The sequence below is a fragment of the Mercenaria mercenaria genome, chromosome 1 (assembly GCF_021730395.1).
Source record: "Mercenaria mercenaria strain notata chromosome 1, MADL_Memer_1, whole genome shotgun sequence".
NCBI lineage: Eukaryota > Metazoa > Mollusca > Bivalvia > Venerida > Veneridae > Mercenaria > Mercenaria mercenaria.
In genome coordinates, this window is record NC_069361.1 from 71,366,930 (window position 1) to 71,386,966 (window position 20,037).

General features: G+C 34.6%; 3 protein-coding genes across 4 annotated transcripts in view; 2 read left to right on the plus strand and 1 right to left on the minus strand.

Moving 5' to 3' along the window:
- The window catches only part of LOC128559249 (sushi, von Willebrand factor type A, EGF and pentraxin domain-containing protein 1-like), a 35,458-nt gene extending 17,833 nt beyond the window's left edge, over nucleotides 1–17,625 (minus strand). For both annotated transcript variants that reach the window (XR_008372281.1, XM_053550497.1), the window contains exons 1-2: nucleotides 17,503–17,625; nucleotides 1,383–1,519 (exon numbers count right to left, since the gene is read on the minus strand). Coding sequence is in view for 1 of the 2 variants with exons in the window: in XM_053550497.1 (XP_053406472.1) it covers nucleotides 1,383–1,470 (88 nt within the window). In the remaining variant the exon portion in view is untranslated. The remainder of the gene's footprint in view (nucleotides 1–1,382; nucleotides 1,520–17,502) is intronic.
- Nucleotides 11,673–14,409, plus strand: LOC128546272 (uncharacterized). Its single transcript, XM_053516674.1, has 2 exons — nucleotides 11,673–11,977; nucleotides 13,534–14,409. The coding sequence occupies exons 1-2, from the start codon at nucleotides 11,861–11,863 to the stop codon at nucleotides 14,407–14,409; spliced, it is 993 nt and encodes a 330-aa protein (XP_053372649.1). The 5' UTR covers nucleotides 11,673–11,860.
- Nucleotides 14,563–16,555, plus strand: LOC128546312 (uncharacterized). The gene is made up of 3 exons (XM_053516727.1): nucleotides 14,563–14,955; nucleotides 15,023–15,532; nucleotides 15,784–16,555. Exons 1-3 carry the CDS (start codon nucleotides 14,563–14,565, stop codon nucleotides 16,051–16,053), a joined length of 1,173 nt encoding a protein of 390 aa, XP_053372702.1. The 3' UTR covers nucleotides 16,054–16,555.
- Nucleotides 17,626–20,037: the final 2,412 nt, after the last annotated feature.

The window sequence follows — 20,037 nt, forward strand, 5'->3', positions numbered from 1 at the left end:
GGATCCAGACCAGCCTGCATTTACAAAATTCTTCTCTATTTTAAACACTTCAGTTTTTGATTGGGTACTTCCAGGATATGCAAATAATGTTTTACATACTACATGTTTTCAGTATATTAAAGTTTGTATATACCGAGTAATCTATAAATCAAAACTGATATAAAATGTTGGTTATTAAAATCATGCTTATGGGGGCTTCATTTTTGGCGATAAAGACCTGAAATTTTGAAACCCTAACTCCAGCTGAAAAAAGCAAACCTCCACTTATGGGAGTCTGTACTTATCACATATATGCAGTTTCTACTTTTAGATATAACAGAAATTATGAATTTTCTGCCCTCTGCTGCTTCATGGAAATATACTGAACAAGCTAGTTCTAAATATTATAAATTGCAATTTCTATTATTTTCTTTTTTCCCTGAACACTACTTCTATGCACCTAGTCTACTAAAACTATTACAGTAGAAAAAGAAAAGTTTTTATCAATTTTGAAGCTCGAGTTTTCAATCAAAGGGAGATCACTCAACAAATAATTTCAAACATGCCATTATTTTAAATTCTAATGTGTAATTATTGGTTTCAAGTGTATATCTTATTTAATCTACCAGTTTAAACTTTGAGTATACTCTACAACATCTGAAATGAGAATTAGAAGTATCATCCTATTTGTTGCTGAAAAGAACCACGGTGGCAAAGCTAACAATGAGTATTAAAATTATCAGTCCTTTTTCTCATCATTTTGGGAATTCCACCAACACCAGTTCAATTGGGAAATTACCTCGGTTATTTCTTAAATACTGGAAACTTAACAAAATATAACTGATTTCTTTTCAAATAACATTTTAAAATGTGTGATAGCATTTTGATAACTGTAAACTTAATCTAATGAGTAACAATTTACAAATTGTTGAAAAAGCAGCAACAATCGTTTGGTAATTTTAAGTTCAGCACTGGCCGGAAAAAAAACTTACTTTTTTGCTTTGGGATTTCCTCCTTTTATGGGTGGTACTTTAAGGCAAAGTTGAAACTAACACTAAATTATAAAAACATGATAATTTAAGATGCAAATTTGGATTTGATTCAAAATTCAGGGAAAATGGGCAGGAAGCCAAGTAGCTTGCCCAGTAAGGTTTATGGGTCTCTTAACTTTCAAATCTATGAGCCCCAGAGAAATACTATGGGTAACATCTCATTGAAGGCAACTCCTAATATGTACAACTACTTTTAGTAAAGCACAGAACATTTCATTAAGGTTCAAGGTGCCCTCTGATGCCTGAAAAAAATGTCTGCAGGGGACACTTGGAGTCTTCCTCCATTACAAGTCACTAAGTGGACAATATGTTATGCACCCATGAGAAGAAAACCCAACAAAACATACGTACTGTTAGTTTCTGTAGTTTGAGCAGTAATGTGCAGCACCAGAGGGAGTAGTACCGTCAAACCCAAGGTGAGTGTTACCATGCCAACCATATTGTGTCTTGTATGGAATGTTACCTTGCTAATCTGACAACCATAACATCTGTAATAACAAAGACAAAAGTAGATAGTTGTGTATTTTCCAAACATTTCATCTTCTTATCCTATATTTGCCTTCAACAATTGTTTTACCTCTGTTTGGTGTTATTGTATTGGACAGTCAGGGGTGTAACTGTTTTAAGTTATGTAACCTATTTCAGTTACTTTTTCAAGCATTTTATAACCTGTATTACTTATAAATTATAGTTAACTCAGGTAAGTTATTCAAAAAAAGTCTTTTTGCTGTTCTCACAAAGGGACCTTTAAAGTGAAATTAGTAGCAAACTATGGTTAATCAAATTCTCTTTTAGTCCGAGCACGACCTGATAAGCATAATGGGATATTAAGTATTTTATAGCTTTAAAAAGTTTGCGTAAAAATTCATCAGCCTTGCGTAAAAAAATTTACTGCATACATGTAGCTGGAAAGATAAAAAGTCAAGGATTCAGGAAATAACTGCATTAGTGACTGTGACTTTTAATTTAGTCTCATTCAAAATGAGGAATTGGCACAGGAGGGCTTTGTAATGTTTTATGATAACTGAAACAAGTTATGAAAGTCTAAGCAATAACTCATATGGGTGTAAACTGCGTTAACTTGAAAAAAATGAAGATTCAAGTTGCATATTTGCATCTCACAAATTTGTATTCACCCAATTGCCAAGATGTAACTAGAAAGGATGTCACAGTCATCCACACCTTATACTGCTGCATGCTACCTAAGGGCATTGAGATTCATGGTGGCTTCTATTTTTATTGGACCCTGAAGAGTCCACTTACTGGACCCCTAGCAACTGCCTTATTTTTTAATCATTCAATCATTCAAATGCATCAGTATTAAATTTTAGCTTGTAATCAGCATCACATCTTATTTCTGCATGAGTGACAAGCATATACTGGGCATTGACAAAATCAGATACAACAATGTAAGAATTCTGGGCATTTGAATTCAATGTTAAGACAAATAATGTGTCAAAACATAATCTGCTGCATTGATATTAAGTATTTAAGATAATAGTCAATAATATTCTAGGAAGTGGCTTCAGGTCAAGTAATCAATATCTGTAACGTATTACCAGTGTATATGATAATTGCTGGTGAAAAGCTATAATTAGTTGTCATAAAGTTGCCGTTATTACATAGTTTTTGTAAATATTTTTAAGAAATAGATCTCGCTTGGGTTGGAGACATATGGAAATCGAATTTCATCAGTTACTATTATTTACCTTAGCAGTGAAATAAATTCAGCAATTAATACTTAAAAAATGCATAAGTAAAATTATTAAATTTATTCAATTTCAAACCTTCAATCCAGAGAAAAACACAGAATTAATAAAAAAACAAGAGCTGTCGGAGGACAGCAACGCTCGACTATTCAACAGCCTTGTCAATTGAATGAATACAAAAGTTGAAAAAGGGGCATAATTTTGTAAAATGCAAAGTAGAGGTATTGAACCTCTGTACTGCACGTCATATCATGACAGTGAACAAGTGTGTGAAGTTTCAATCCTCTCCAATTTGTGGATACTGAGATACCAGCTTACATACAAAAACTTAACAAAAAACTGCTAAGTCAAAGGGGCATAATTTTGTAAAAATGCCAAGTAGAGTTATGGGACCTTCACAGTGCATGTTAGATCATGACAGTGAACAAGTATGTGAAGTTTCAATCCATTCCAATTAGTGGATACTGAGATATCAGATTACATACAAAAATTTAACCAAAAACTGCTAAGTCGAAAAAGGGGCATAATTTTGAAAAAAAGAGAGTAGAGTTATGGGACTTGCTTAGTGCATGTCAGATCATGATTGTGAACAAGTATGTGAAGTTTCAATCCATTCCCATTAGTAAGTACTGAGATACCAGCTTACATACAAAACCTTAACCAAAAATTTCTAAGTCGAAAAAGGGGCATAATTTTATAAAAAAGCAAAATAGAGTTATGGAACCTGTGCAATGTAGATCAGTTCATCACAGTGAATAAGTGTGTGAAGTTTCAAATTCAATCCATTCCCGCAAGTGGTTACTGAGTTACCAGCTTACATACAAAACCTTAACCAAAAATTTCTAAGTCGAAAAAGAGGCATAATTTTGTAAAAAAGCAAAATAGAGTTATGGAACCTGTGCAATGTAAGTCAGTTTGTCACAGTGAATAAGTGTGTGAAGTTTCAATCCATTCCCACAAGTGGTTACTGAGATAACAGCTTACATACAAAACCTTAACCAAAATCGGGACGCGGACGCGGACGCCGACGCATGGGCGAGTGCAATAGCTCACTATTCTATGAATAGTCGAGCTAAAAAATCCACTACAGTACTATCAATTAAAGTATAACTGTATATATCATATTCACAATTGTGTTTTCCATAGGATTAAAGAATTGTAAAAACTTCTGTTTCCCATCATTTTCAGTGTATTTCAAAACATTAATTAAGGAAGTGGCTACGGGTTCGGTAACCGGATCTCTAGACCTGGAGTCTAGATGTTAACACTAACCAAAGTGCCACAGTCTTTACATTCTGCAATCTTTTTAATCATCCACAGTAACATTAAAACAATTCCACATGGGGTCCTTAGGTTTTATGGTTATATGATAGAAATGACAATGTGATCTAAACTGATTTTCATGAGTAAAATGGCCAGATTTAAGTTGTTCACACATCTAACTAACTTTAATCCCCTAATCTTGCTCAATAATTGCTCAATCATCATCATAATAATGTCTATTCAATAGATTTTATAGATATTATAGCACTAGGCATGCAGGTGTCACTGCTATCACTAGATGGGTTGTTAGACAACTAAACTTTAAATGGTTAAACTATATATTGAAGTTTGAACTGAAATATTATATTGCCCAGAATTGACCACTATTGCCCAGTAAAACACGGGTTTCCCCAGTATTAACCGCTGGGCTGGGCAATATGCTTAAAACCCGGGTTTTTGCCAACCCTGGGAAACAGACTTTTTTTGGCCTAAGCAGCCAGCCAAGGGGCTGCTTACAGCAGGTAACTTAATGTATGAATGACCATTTTGGGGGATGAGACACTGGCTGCTTTAGACAGGTTGGCTGCTTAATAAAAGTAATCGCTAAAGCAGGTTTTACTGTATTTATCTAATTTGCGATTGTATTTTTCCCAGGATCGAAGAATTACAAAGACATCTATTTCCTGTTACTTTCTGTTACTTACAATCTATTCAAAACGACAAGAAAAATACGAGAACAATCTTTGGAAATCATCTCCCATTTTTAAAGATAAAATATAGTCTCCTCTTAAAGTCTTTGTAAATACTGCTCTCACTTCATATATTGATTACCTGCTCTAGCCACTGCCACTAAATAAACATTTGAGATTATTTTTGAAATCTGTTTTGATTGATAAATCAAAGCTTTCCTTACTGCATAAACCATTTGCGTTATTCATAAATTTACCGAACCTCTTGACTGCCCTAGGCTAAACAGGTTCTCTAGGTGACTGGAAACTCTAGACTCTGAGTTTTGGTCCGGTTACGGGACCCCAAGTCACTGCCAAAAAATATGCTACCCACCATTAAAAAGGTTCATACATAGATTGGACAAACACCTGAATAGAAAGAACTGGATTCCCAGACTATTTAAGTATCCCTGTTTCTCGTATTCTCAGGGTTTCTCATATTCTCGTTTTTTGCCTTCAAGTTGTCAAATAATTTAATGTTTGTTATTTTCTAGACAGGAATGGTACAAAACTAACACACTGAAAATTTCAAGTGATTTAAATGCATATTGACGAAACTTTCAACATTTTGCTCAATTTTCAAAAAAATCCTTATTTTTTTCTGGTGGTGTTAGCAAATTTGCCGTAAGTTATTGATTATGCAATTAATTGTAATATTTCTTGATGGATTTACTACAGAATATATATGTTTTTATAACCCAATGGTAATTTTAATATTTTAAATTCTACAACTTATTTGTGATGAAAAGTCAAATCTATATCCACGGGAATTCATAATTTTAACATGTCCAAAACATTGTGGAATGATACTAATTTCACTTGGGTACTGATTACATTTTACTTGGACTTTATCATAGACTTCCTGTGTAAAATCTCAAACTTTAAACTAAAATATTTAATAAAGGTATTAAATCCATATATTATTTCAATGAAACTTCAAAGTTTTGTTGTTTGTAGCATCATCTGGGGCTTGTGCAGTGAAAAATCTAAATTTAATTTCTACAGTAGTGTGATATTTATTTCTAAAGTCACTATATTTTCATTGTAAATTATTATATACTTCGTTATACCCGAGTGGAAACTGGCAGGTACTTGAAAATGCAGCTCTCTGATTGGTCAGATAGAACCCCTTATGTTTAGTGATGTCATGATGAAGTTATGAATAAGAGAAACTCTTGGTCCATTTCTGCAGGTGAGGGTGGTATCAAATATCCTGGAGTTACCAGTATTGGTGGGGATAAGGATTCATCTCCTATGCATTTGTCTAAACTTGGGTTAAATATATCAAAATGAACTTATTTTGATACATTATTTACTTGTGCATCCTAAAGAGATCCAAATTTTTTAAAACTAGCTGTCAATTTAAAATCAGAGCCATTTTAATAACATGACCCCTATAAGCGGTATGTCTAAATGCCATCACCTGAATCAGTGTACTCGTAGGTCATATGATTAAGTGATATTAAAATGGAAAAGTATGTCAAAAACATTTAAGTTATCATAAAAGCAATACTTTCTTATCATGAAAATGAATATATTTACTGGGATTTGTAATATTTGTATCAAGTAAGGTTAACCAATAGCAATGGCAGTGAAAACCACCATGCAGTCTAGCCTCCATTTGCAAGCAGCAGTATAAGAGGTGGATGATGGTGACATCCTTTATGGTTACATTCTCCAAATTGAGTGAATACAAATGAGATGCAACTATTTAACTGCAATCTTTCCATTTCTGACAGAAAAAACAAGAGCTGTCGGATGACAGCGCGCTCGACTATTCAAAGAATTGATTGAAGAATGGGGTCAAAATATTTCCATAGTTTTTCAGACTAAACAAAAAAATGGATTAAACAAAAAATGTTCCTATATTTGTGGATTTCGATTAGTCTTGCACTAACTGGCAATGTGTGACCATGATGGCAAATATGTTAAGTTATATGTCTGGCAAAACATGGACTTATATGAAAAATTTAACTAATTTCCAAGTCCAAAAAGGGCCATAATTCAGTCAAAATAGTTGACAGAGTTATGTACTCTTGCCTAGAGATGGAAATCATGTTGATAAACTAGTGTTAAAAGTTTCAAAGCCACAGTTCAAATAGTTTTGACAAAACGCTGACTTGTTAAAACAAGAGGGCCATGATGGCCCTATATCGCTCACCTGTTATCATTGCACTTAAGGACAAGTCTTCAAGGTCAAAAGTTCATAATAGAAATCAATCAAAAGAATTATGAGAAAATATAGTTGAAATTTTCTTTAAGTAACTTTAAAAACAAGATTTGAAAACTTTTTGTAGAGGTCCACTAGGCAATGCTACATGTCAAATATCTAAGCTCTTCTGGTTTATTTTTAGAAAATTTTGAAGATTTTTCTATGTACAATCAAGTAACCCCATGGGGCAGGGTCAATTTGACCGCAGGGGTCATGATTTGAATTAACTTTGTAAAAGTCTAATAGGCAATGCTACATGTCAAATATCTAAGATCTAGGCCTTCTGGTTTATTTTTAGAATTTTTTTTAAAGATTTTCCTATGTAAAATCAAGTGACCCCTAGGGCGGAGTCAATTTTGACCCCGGGGGACAAGGTTTGAACAAATTTTGTAGAGGTCCACTAGGCAATGCCACATGTCAAATATCTAGTCTCTAGGCCTTCTAGTTTATTTTTAGAAAATTTTTGAAGATTTTCCTATGTAAAATCAAGTGACCCCTGGGGCGGGGTCAATTTTGACCCAGGGGGTCATGATATGAACAAATTTTGTAGAGGTCCACTAGGTAATGCTACATGTGAAATATCTAAGCTCTAGGCCTTCTGGTTTATTTTTAGAAAACTTTTGAAGATTTTCCTATGTAAAGTCAAGTGACCCTTAGGGCGGGGTCAATTTTGACCCCCGGGTCATAATTTGAACAACTTTAGTAAAGGTCCACTAGGCAATGCTACATGTCAAATATCTAAGCTCTAGGACTTCTGGTTTTTGAGAAGAAGATTTTTTAAATATTTTCCTATGTAAAATCAAGTGACCCCTGAGGCGGGGTCAATTTTGACCCCGGGGCCATGATTTGAACAAATTTTGTAAAGGTCCACTAGGCAATGCTACATGTGAAATATCTAAGCTCTAGGCCTTCTGGTTTATTTTTAGAAATTTTTTGAAGATTTTCCTATGTAAAATCAAGTGACCCCTGGGGCGGGGTCAATTTTGACCCCGGGGTCATGATTTGAACAATTTTAGTAGAGGTCCACTAGGCAATGCTACATGTCAAATATCTAAGCTCTAAGGCTTCTGGTTTTTGAGAAGAAGATTTTTTAAGATTTTCTTAGGTAAAATCAAGTGACCCCTGGGGCGGGGTCAATTTTGACCCCAGGGTCATGATTTGAACAAACTTGGTAGAGGTCCACTAGGCAATGCTTCATACCAAATATCTAAGCTCTAGGGCTTCTGGTTTTTGAGAAGAAGATTTTAAAGTTTTTCCTTTCGGTTGCCATGGCAACCAGTGTTCTGCATGGAATTCAATTCTTTGAACAATTTTGAAAGGGGGCCATCCAAGGAACATCCCTGTGAAGTTTCATCAAAATTGGCCTGTTGGTTTAGGAGGAGATGTTGTTTAAAGGAAAGTGTGGACGGACGGACGGACGGACGGACGGACGGACAGACGGACGGACGGACGGACGGACGGACGGACGCCGGACGGTGAGCGATCACAATACCTCACCCTGAGCACTTTGTGCTCAGGTGAGCTAAAAAACTGAACAAATTTCAAAGTCCAAAAAGGGCCATAATTCAGTCAAAATAGTTGTCAGAGTTATGTACTCTTGCCTACAGATGGAAATCATAATGATAAACAAGTGTTTAAAGTTTAAAAGCCAAAATGTCAAATAGTCTTGACAAAACATGGACATATATAAAACAAGAGCACCGCCTTGCGGGTGCTGACGCTCATCTGATTTTTTTTTGTGTAATAGAAATATTGTCCTACCCATGATTTTCTAAGTCTAAAAAGGGCCATCATTCTTGCAAAAAGCAGGATAGAGTTATGTTTCTTGATGTACAGTGTCCACTTATGATGGTGAAAAACTGTTGCAAGTTTTAAAGCAATAGCTTTGATAGTTTATGAGAAAAGTTGACTTAAACATAATACTCAACCAAGAAAATGATTTTCTAAGTCCAAAAGGGGCAATAATTATTGCAAAAAGCAGGATGGAGTTACGCTGCTTGCTGTACAGGGTCAGCTTATGATGGTGAACAAGTGTTGCAAGTTTCAAAGCAATAGCTTTGATAGTTTAAGAGAAAAAGTTGACCTAAACATAAAACTTAACCAAGAAATCTGATATTTTCTAAGTCCAAAAGGGGCCATAAATCTTGCAAAAAGCAGGATGGAGTTATGTTTCTTGCTGTACAGGGTCAACTTATGATGGTGAACAAGTGTTGCAAGTTTTAAAGCAATAGCTTTGATAGTTTAGGATAAAAGCTGACCTAAACATAAAACTTAACCAAGAAAACTGATTTTCTAAGTCCAAAAGGGGCAATAAATCTTGCAAAAAGCAAGATGGAGTTATGTTTCTTGCTGTACAGGGTCAGCTTATGATGGTGAACAAGTATTCCAAGTTTCAAAGCAATAGCTTTGACAGTTTGGGAGAAAAGTTGACCTAAACATAAAACTTAACCAAGAAATCTGATATTTTCTAAGTACAAAAGGGGCCATAAATCTCGCAAAAAGCAAGATGGAGTTATGTTTCTTGCTATACAGGGTCAGCTTATGATGGTGAACAAGTATTCCAAGTTTCAAAGCAATAGCTTTGATAGTTTAGGAGAAAAGCTGACCTAAACATAAAACTTAACCAGGCAACGCCGACGCAGACGCCGACGCCGACGCCGACAACCGCTCAAGTGATGACAATAACTCATCATTTTTTTTCAAAAAATCAGATGAGCTAACAAAACCAATTTCCAAGTTCAAAAAGGGCCATAATTCAGCCAAAAAAGACGAGAGAGTTACGTACTCTTGCCTATTGATAGAGACTATTATACTGAACAAGATATAAAAGTTTCAAAGCCATATGTCAAACACTTTACACAAAATATAAACTGGTACGAAAAACTTAACCAAGAGTTCTAAGTCAAAAGGGGCCATAATTCAGTCAAAATGCTTGATGGAGTTATGTACTCTTGCCTACAACTGGACATTGTGATGGTAAACAAGTGTTGAAAGTTTCAAAGCTTTATCTCAAAAGACTTTGTCAAAATGTGGACTGGTATGAAAAACTTAACCAAGATTTCTAAGTCAAAAAGGGGCCATAATTCAACCAAAATTCTTGATGGAGTTATGTACTCTTGCCTACAACTGGACATGGTGATGGTAAACAAGTGTTGAAAGTTTCAAAGCTTTTTCTCAAAAAACTTTGTCAAAATATGAACTGGTACGAAAAACTTAACCAAGATTTCTAAGTCAAAAGGGGCCATAATTCAGTCAAAATGCTTGACAGAGTTATGTACTCTTGCCTATAACTGGACATGGTGATGGTAAACAAGTGTTGAAAGTTTCAAAGCTTTATCTCAAAAGACTTTGTCAAAATGTGGACTGGTACGAAAAACTTAACCAGGGTGTGACGCCGACACCGACGCCGACGCCGTGGTGAGTAGGATAGCTCTACTTATTCTTCGAATAGTCGAGCTAAAAACAAGATTTATTTACATTCACATATGAAACATATGGAGGTAAAACAGTACTTTTTACAACAAAAATATATAAGAAGATGAAATTTTGGGAAAACCCTGTATGCTAATTCTGGGTAATGCATATTATTTTACCATATATTTATAATTTCGGCAGATCTTGAAACTACATCATACAAAATACTGTTTCAAATGGTTAACAAGCGTGGGAAGTGGAGGAGATTTTGTAACAGTGGAAAAAAGTAATAAGAAATTCATGAAAATTTACACATGGGTATTTTAAATCATCATTAATTTTTATTTAAAGTTTGACAGCTGTGATGTAGTTAATAGGTTTACACAACAAGTGCAAAAACTTCTTATGTCATACGACTCCCTGTTCAAACAAGGAGCATGCTTAAACAAAATACACCGATTCTGGTGCCCCAATCGTTGAATCGTTGAATCATGAGCCCTGATTGGCTCGAATGTCTCTCTGGTAGTCGGTCACATCGGTATTTCTTCACGGTATAATTTTCACTCAGGTAGTATTTCACTAAATTTAATTAACGTGAGGCAGTATTGTTCATGAGACGCTTTGTGGTACTTATGAAGCTGCAGAGCGTCTCGTTCAATAAATGTCGCCATTCAGTGTAACTGTAAGGGTCATCTTTCTTTCTTTGGAATAGTAGTTCTGCATTGAATGAATATACTCCAGAGTATCTAGCAAATTCTAGTCTTAATCTCTCCCTCACTTCTTCATGTAGCACACAGTCTTCAAGATAATGCTGGACTGTTTCAGCACCATGCTGACATGCGCACAACGGCGATTCTGCTAACCCGATCCTATGCATATACCCATTTCGAGGGGTATATGCATAAACCACGTAAATGATGGATTTTGTGAAATTGACTTTTTGCAAAAAATTGGTGTAACTTTGAGTGATAAATAATGTGTCAAAATTTCATGGCTATAGCATGATTGGTTATTGAGATATTGATTTGTGATCAAACCACGTAAATTATATCACATATTAATGTTTGTGCAAAAATCACATAAAGCGATATATGTTGTAACTACCAACGGTATTGAAGTATTTGTTCTATGCAACAAACACTCCTTTAAATTTACAATTGTTTTGCATTAAATATTTTTTCAAAAATAGAATAAGAATATTCTGCATAAACCAATTAGATACAGACACACTCTTTTTGCACAGAACGTTTTCTTCAAGTGTATTAATTTCAGTTATGCAAAAACAACGCAAATAAAAATATACTACTTTTGCACATAGAAACAGTTCGTGTTGTCATAAGAATCTTTTCTGCATAAATAAAGTAAATGAAAATACCTGGTTTTGCTTTGCAAATTGAACATCTGTTGTTCACCCCATTCAGAACACAAACACATTTAATGAGTGTTAATTGGTTTTACCAGAGAACATGGTAATACAAAGGACTCATGTTCTAAGATAAAACAATGTATCTGGAATGTCTCAACAATGTTTCCCAAACTTTCTTATATATCAGTTTACAGAATAACAAGTCTAATGTACATAGATTTGTAAAAAGAATTGCTGGGATAACAATTAAAAAGGTATGCATATTTAATATTTTGAATATTAAATCGATGTATTATAATTTATGAGTTGCTACAAATATAGTTTTGCCATATTGTTATACCAATAATTCTACCAATAATTAATCCCCCGCCGTGGCGGAGGGATTATAGGAATGGTCTGCGTCCGTCCTTCCGTCTTTCCGTCCGTAACAAAATCGTGTCCGGTCCATATCTCCTAAACCCCTTGAAGGATTTTCATGAAACCTGGGTCAAATGATCACCTCATCAAGACGATGTGCAGAACCCATGAGTCAGCCTTGTCGGTTCAAGGTCAAGGTCACAACTCAAGGTCAAAGGTTTGAGCCTGCCATTTTGTGTCCGCTCTATATCTCCTAAACCCCTTGAAGGAATTTTATAAAACTTGGATCAAATGATCACCTCATCAAGACGATGTGCAGAACCCATGAGTCAGCCATGCCAGCTCAAGGTCAAGGTCACAACTCAAGGTGAAAGGTTTGAGCCTTCCATTTTGTGTCCGCTCTATATCTCTTAAACCCCTTGAAGGAATTTTATAAAACTTGGGTTAAATGATCACCTCATCAAGACGATGTGCAGAACCCATGAGTCAGTCATGCCAGCTCAAGGTCAAGGTCACAACTTAGGGTCAAAGGTTTGAACCTTCCATTTTGTGTCCGCTCTATATCTCCTAAACCCCTTGAAGGATTTTCATCAAACTTTGGTCAAATGATCACCTCATCAAGGCGATGTGCAGAACTTATGAGTCAGCCATGTCGGCTCAAGGTCAAGGTCAAAACTGAAGGTCAAAGGTTTGAGCCTTCCATTTCGTGTCCGCTCTATATCTCCTAAACCCCTTGAAGGAATTTTATAAAACTTGGGTCAAATGATTACCTCATCAGAACGATATGCAGAAATTATGAGTCAACCATGCCAGCTCAAGGTCAAGGTCACAACTAAGGGTGAAAGGTTTGAGCCTTCCATTTGGTGTCCACTCTGTATCTCCTTAACCCCTTGAAGGATTTTCATCAAACTTTGGTCAAATGATCACCTCATCAAGAACTCATGAGTCAGCCATGTCAACTCAAGGTCAAGGTCACAACTGAAGGTCAAAGGTTTCAGCTCTGTATCTCCTAAACCCCTTGAAGGATTTTCATGAAACTTTGGTCAAATGATCACCTCATCAAGACGTTGTGCAGAATTCATGAGTCAGCCATGTCGGTTCAAGGTCAAGGTCACAGATAAAATCAAAGGTTTTACCCTTTCACTATCCATAGAAGTGGCGGGGGATTTAGCTGTCTTTCAGACTGCCTTGTTCTAATTATTTTATTCCATATAAAACTTAATAAGTGAATAGTTGGAGTATATTATGGATTATAGTAAAACTTATTAAAATAAACAATAATATGAAACTAACTAATTTATTATGAAATCAAAATGACTAATGATATACACAGAGTGACCATTACATTTACCATTTTACTTATTTTTTCAAAGATTTTCTCTTGAATCGTTAATTAATGCCATCATAGTTATTAATCATTGCACAATTTTAAATGCGCTTTCTTCTGTTTTAGATGATATCTGATAGTGAAGATGAGTTTTTCAAATCACTGGACATTGACAACATTTCTAATACAGTAAGAACTCGGGTAGATGATATTAAAATCGATGAAAATCTGAAAGGTTTGATGGTCACCGGTACAATAGTTAATAATGCAATATATCAGACGAACATTAGCATGGTCGCTGAAAATGACGCAGAGTATGAACAAAATGTTATAAACTACTACATTGCAACTTCTGATTTAAGATCCGTTGACAGTGAAGTACATCCAACAAATAAAAGCACGGTCGATGAAAAGGCAACAGCTATTGATAACACAGCAGATATGGTAGACGACAGTAAGGTAGTTGAAATAGCGGAGGGACTGATAGACAGTATTTTTGTTGAAAACGACACAGAAAACGCTGCAGATCAGACGGACCATAGCATGGTCAAAGAAATTGAAGCAGAGTATGGTCAAAGTATTATAAATTATTATATTAAGACTCAAAATGCAAAAGATAAGTGTTCTGTCGATGAAAATGCAGAATATCTGATGGATAATATCACGATTATTGAAAACGAAGCAGACTATCAGGAAAGAGTTATAAGTTACTATATTGCCACCCAAGATACTGATTGTGACAAAAATGTCATAAATGTTGCATCAAGAAAGCAATGTAATGACGATGACATGTGCAGAGGCCAATTACCTAAACCCAAACAAAAAAATTGGCGCAAAAAGCCTACTCGCCTACTGGGTATATTGACAATGAAAATACTAATGGAAGAAAGGACGACGTTGATAGTGGAAGTGAAAGCGAAAATATTCCTCTCAGCCATTTTGTTGGACTTGGAAAAAGAAAGTCGTATGAAAAGGATAGCTCTGATAGTGACAGTGGGTTAGATAAACATATCATCTTTCATCCAAAGATCTGAATTCCACCGATTCCGAATCTATGTCAGATGCATCGGAAAAAACAAAAAGAGACCGTAATCGAAAGAAGAAAACTAAAAAACTAATTGAAAATGCACTTAGAAATCTCATAAGCGTCCTAAAATGCAACCACAACAACAAAATAAAGTCATTAAAAGAATCAACAACACTCTCCATCTACAAAAGAAAAAAAGATCAGACATTTCAGAAAAGTATGTAGCAGTAAATGCAAGTATAAAGGAAAATCTTATACAAAACGCAAGGATCAGGGTAGCTGAAAGAACAATAGATGGACTTCTCACAAAGAGTTCTCTAACACGGGTCAAAGTACCAGGCCATGGGAATTGCTTCTTTGAAGCTTCAATAAAATCAAGTGGATCAAATAAAACCGCAGAGGAATTAAGGGAGCTATTAAGTGAACATCTTGAGGAAAACTCTGAGGATTATGCCTGCTTTCTACTCAATAAGCACAAACCTGATGATGACGAAGTCTTTCTGAATGAATATCTAAATGAGGTAGAAAATCTTAAACGTGATGGATATTGGTCAAACAGAGTGGCTGATTTTTTGCCACTGTCTTTAGCAAATTTTGAGAAGAAATGTGTTATCATTTATACAAACGAAGATACAACCAAATCTTGTAGAACCAGCGCCAAGTGATATCATTAACCTGGCATATATTTCTATTCCAGGACTTATAGAACACTATGACGCATGTACGGTTGACAATAACATTGATACACAGAACCAGTCTGTAAATGAAGAGAATGCAAATGAACATAATATTGACAAGCTGGTTGCTACACTATTAAACAAAAAAGTAAATGGTACTCCAAGAAAGTCTACACCATTAAACGAAAATGTCAGTGCTACTCCAAGAAAGTCTACACCATTAAACAAAAATGTAAATGCTACTCCGAGAAAGCCTGCAAATTACAACACTCCCGTGAAAAGGCATTTAGTAAGAAAACGAAAGACTACACCAGAGAACTGGAAACGAAATATAAAGACAAAACTACGCTTAAGTGGAAAACAGTATATCTCAAAGTCAGGAAAAGTTATAACTATGGTGCGACGACGACATCCATACCATGTAATTCCACTTAGATACTCAGATTTTCTTGATTACAAAGATGTAAAGAAGAACCAAATTAAGGTCCAGACTAACGCTTGAGTAAAAGTATACACATAACTTACAATATTCATATTTTTAACTGCATACAAAACAATAATCATAAATTCGCATCTGTTAAAACAGTAGTTTTAGTTTATTATTTCTAAATATTTATTATAATAGTAAACTTAATTTTGCAAAAATGTACAGTTCTTACATTTGTTTTTCAGGTGTCATGGATTCAGATTCGACACATGCGTTTTGTGAAAGACTTGCCCGATACTATGCTGTTCAAGCACGATCTTAGGGATGATTTTACAGCGATAAAGACCGCAAAGGACGTCAAACTCAACGAGGTTGTACCCAACAAATACAGACAGAAACTCCCTGTCTCTGCAGCTAAGAAGAAAGACTTAATAACATTGTGTAAGAATGGAGCAATTCCTAAAGATTATGACGTCTTGAGTATTACAAAAACTTACCATCAAGTGCCCCAGTGAAGGATAGATTACCAGAGTCAGACATAGAGGAATCTGATGGTGATGAATCAGACAACTATCCGAACATCAATGGTTGCTTAACTATTGTATATAAACGTATTGACTGCAGAAGCGATTCATAAACCTAAAGATTATAATTAAGATCTAGTCATAATTTTAAAGGACTATAAAATTTAGTGATAAATGACAATCTTTTGAGCATGAAGTGAAAAGGGAACTAAATGTTGCACAAGATTTGATATCAAAATAATTCTATGTCTATTAAGAAATGTAAATCTCAAAGCAAAGAACATTGTGATAGTTTTTGAGTTTGATGGTATATGAGAACCGGTTTAATGACACGGAATCTATGATTAGATTTTGTTGAAACAGTATGGTTTGATGCCATATGGAGACTCTATAAGACTAAATGACCTAATGTTCTTTGTCTGTATGACACCAAAATATGCTACAACAACTGTATATGTTTTTGAGCAGACATATATTTTAATAAATAACATAACAGAGAGGTGTTATAACTTTGTTATACTTATAATCATTGCTAAACAATAATTTCATTTAATGTGTAAAATAGTTCGTAAGAGACGTTGTTATACACATTTTAAAATATACTGTTGTCTCGAAATGTTTAGTGGAAAAAACAAGTATTCTGATATTACCTTATTATTTTAGTCAAAATATGCTATTTACTATCAAAAAAGTTTATACTACAACAGAGCAAATCCAGACACATCTTTTTTGTTTGAGTAGACACTGCGCTTTTTGAAAACTTGTGAACATGGAATAATAACGTCTCTATATATGCATGGTTTTTACAGACTTAACTGTTTAAACTTTTGAAAAATCTTTTCTGCAAAAGAAACGCAAATTGATATACTTTGGTTGTGCATAAAACTCTTACCATTAAAGTGGCACAGTATATCTGTGGAAAAATGAAGTATAAAAAAATACGTGGTTTTCGCACGGAAAGAAAATTATTAAATGATAAAAACCTGCATGCATAAACAGAGTTTGATATTCATCACCCTTTCCTATAATGCTATGTACTAGGGAATATTACACCATTTAGCAAACGTTTATACACACCCAACAATTAAGTAGTATCATCAAATTCTAGTGCAAAGAAAAACTAAATAGTTTTTCCTTAATTCTGAAAAAAATTCAAAATCAGATTTACGTGGTTTATGCATATACCCCTCGATTTAGCATGCAGGTAACTGTACGATACAGTAACAAAATAATTAAATGGGATAATTTCAGTAGCATTTTATGACTCCATCTGAAAGACAAGTGAATTTTCTACAAAATAACACCCAAAAGCTGTTTATGAAATGTTTAATCTGTTACTGGGAATAAAAACAACCCCTTAGGCCCCCGAGAATATGTAAAATATTCAGGTCATTAAATGGAAGTATCGGTGAACTTCAAAGGTACTGTTAACACACTTGCCTATTCACTTGCTCAGTTCTCGGGTTTAAAAATCAATTAAACTCAGATAAATGCCATCTGTAGCCAATAAATAAATTAATAAATAAGAAACACTTTTTGTCTTTACTTCCTGTAATTTAAACGCATGCGCGTTACAATAGACTGAATAAATTCTGTACAATCCGTATCATCTGTCTGCCCGGATAAGGGACCGAGACACTAAAAGTATTAGTAGAAATTTATAGGCTGATCACTACCAAATAGAATGTAAGCCTCCGCAGGTCTAGTCACAAGTAGTCCAAATATAAATAGTACTAATCTTTTTTCCTTTTCTTGTGCATTTTCTCGGTAGCAACGTGCTTACTTTTACCCTACCGCATTTCAGTATATATCACTTTGCATTCTAATGAAATCGGCATGTTCCTATCGCATGCTAGATAAAAATGGCGGTGTAAGAATTTAATGTCACGATAAGAGAAATTGAAAGAAGCGAAAAGTAGTAAATTCAGCGGTTGTATTTAACGAACTGTAGTTTTCTTATATAAAAGTTAACACCCCCTTTTCTTTTTGTTTTTCTAAAGTAGCGATCTAGTTCTTTATGGGAATATAAGTCTCTGAAAATCTGATATGCTAGAAAATGTCGAAACACCGTTATGAAATGAGTGGATTTTATATGAAATAAAGAACAGCTGGATTTAGTGGTGTTCAGCCTATAAAAAGATTATGAAAGATTTCCCAGCTTGCATTTTGTACAGTACGGTTTGTAACGAATTCTGCTGGAAGTGTTTACTTTGAACTCAACAATTTTATGGTTTCTAATGCCATGTAAGATGTTAACCTGTTTAAAAATTCATGGATTGAATCTTGTTAAACAACAGGTCCCAGGTGGTAGTCTTCGATGGTGCAGAGTCTGATCCAGCCCCCGTAGTATCTGGTGTTCCCCAAGGCTCAGTTCTTGGACCGGTGCTATTTCTCTTATTTATTTAAGACCTACCTGAAGGTATCACATCAACCGGGAAGGTCTAATACATATCAGTTGTTCCAGTTTTATCTAAACGTTCGGAATTCTAAATGTAACTTCGTTGTCGGCCCATGTTGTACTTTAATACCATGTACCTGGGTGAATAAAAGAAATGTTCTGTTCTGTTCTTTAAAAAATTTCATTTGTTATTTTAATTTAAATACATTGTATTTTTCACACATCTGTTTTAAGATTAAATTAATTAAATTAATTTTTGGAGTTTAAACAACAATTTCGTTTGAAACATTCTCTGCGTTCAAGAAGAATGTTTGTTTCTATATGTAGAAATCTGACTTTATAAACAATAATTATAATTATGCCTCTACAAGATTAAGAGAAGTGTCAGCTTTCTGTTTTTTCCATTTTATTTATTCAAATCCAACAAAAATCGGTCCTTTGATAAAGGTTTGAAGTTACGTGGTAAAATATTTCTTCAGGGAAGTGAGCTCGAGTTAATTCATAATAATTAAGCATGTCACTACATGCAGTCGCATGCTGTTTCTCCTTCAGAATCCCTTTAGACCAATCTCTGATCATCTAATTATCGCCACTTAACATGTGACTGGTAAATCCTTTGAACAAAAAGTGTTATAGCTCCATGATTAACATGAGATAATATGTTAATTACACGCTAATCGATAGTGGCGAAAACAAAATATCGATCGCTAACGACTGGTCGATATTTACAGGTATGGACGACAGCATAATACAGATAAATGTATTGATTTATACGGAGTGTCTACTCCCCGTATTAGACCTTCCTGATATAACAGACAGGTATTAAAATGCATAATAAAGATATTTGTTAATAAACTTATTTGAGATTTACTACTAGTAAAATGGGAGCATAGATTATTTACTGTGTAGTCGGTTCAAAAGCTCACATGAGGTAATGGTTAGAAACCACCAATTGTTTTCCCATAGACTTACATTGTAACATTATGGCATGTACGGCCTTCCATACATCGGAACATGTATATCTAATTACAAGTTTTTCAAGAACTATCTTAGTTCTACCAAAATATCGGACGAAAAAATATGAATAATGATACTTTATTTAAGTAATTTTCGTGTGAATGAGATGACCCCCTGTTTACATCATTGACATGGCGGGAGAAATTCGTTTGATAAAACCTTTTTTCAATACACATAAAATGTTGCAAATTTTGTCAAAATGTATAATAAAATACTGTAAATGCAGTGAAAAAATATCAATTTTGAAAAAATAGTCGCTTCCTGGGTTTGTTTACATGACTGACCAATCAGAACGCACAGACGTTACCTTATTCCCAAGTATACACTTACCTCATTCCCAGTAAGTTCCCCGTACTTTTTTGAATTGGTGGTCTCTGACCTATAGTTGTACTTGTTTGATGTCTTGCCGACTTTAAATAAATCTTATCTTATCTTATCTTATCTTATCTTATCTTACTGTATGCAATTACGTCATTTCCCAAATTATTTGTGACCGCACTGAAATCTCTGAATATCACCTCTTTTAAGAAATATAACACTGCTTCTATACGACAAAACAC

Coding starts and splice junctions, on each gene's coding strand:
- LOC128546272 (XM_053516674.1), top strand. CDS start 11,861: ATGTATCTGGAATGTCTCAACAATGTTTCCCAAACTTTCTTATATATC. Junction 11,978..13,533: donor CTGGGATAACAATTAAAAAG/GTATGCATATTT, acceptor CTTCTGTTTTAG/ATGATATCTGATAGTGAAGA.
- LOC128546312 (XM_053516727.1), top strand. CDS start 14,563: ATGCAACCACAACAACAAAATAAAGTCATTAAAAGAATCAACAACACT. Junction 14,956..15,022: donor TGAATGAATATCTAAATGAG/GTAGAAAATCTT, acceptor CACTGTCTTTAG/CAAATTTTGAGAAGAAATGT. Junction 15,533..15,783: donor GACGACGACATCCATACCAT/GTAATTCCACTT, acceptor TTTGTTTTTCAG/GTGTCATGGATTCAGATTCG.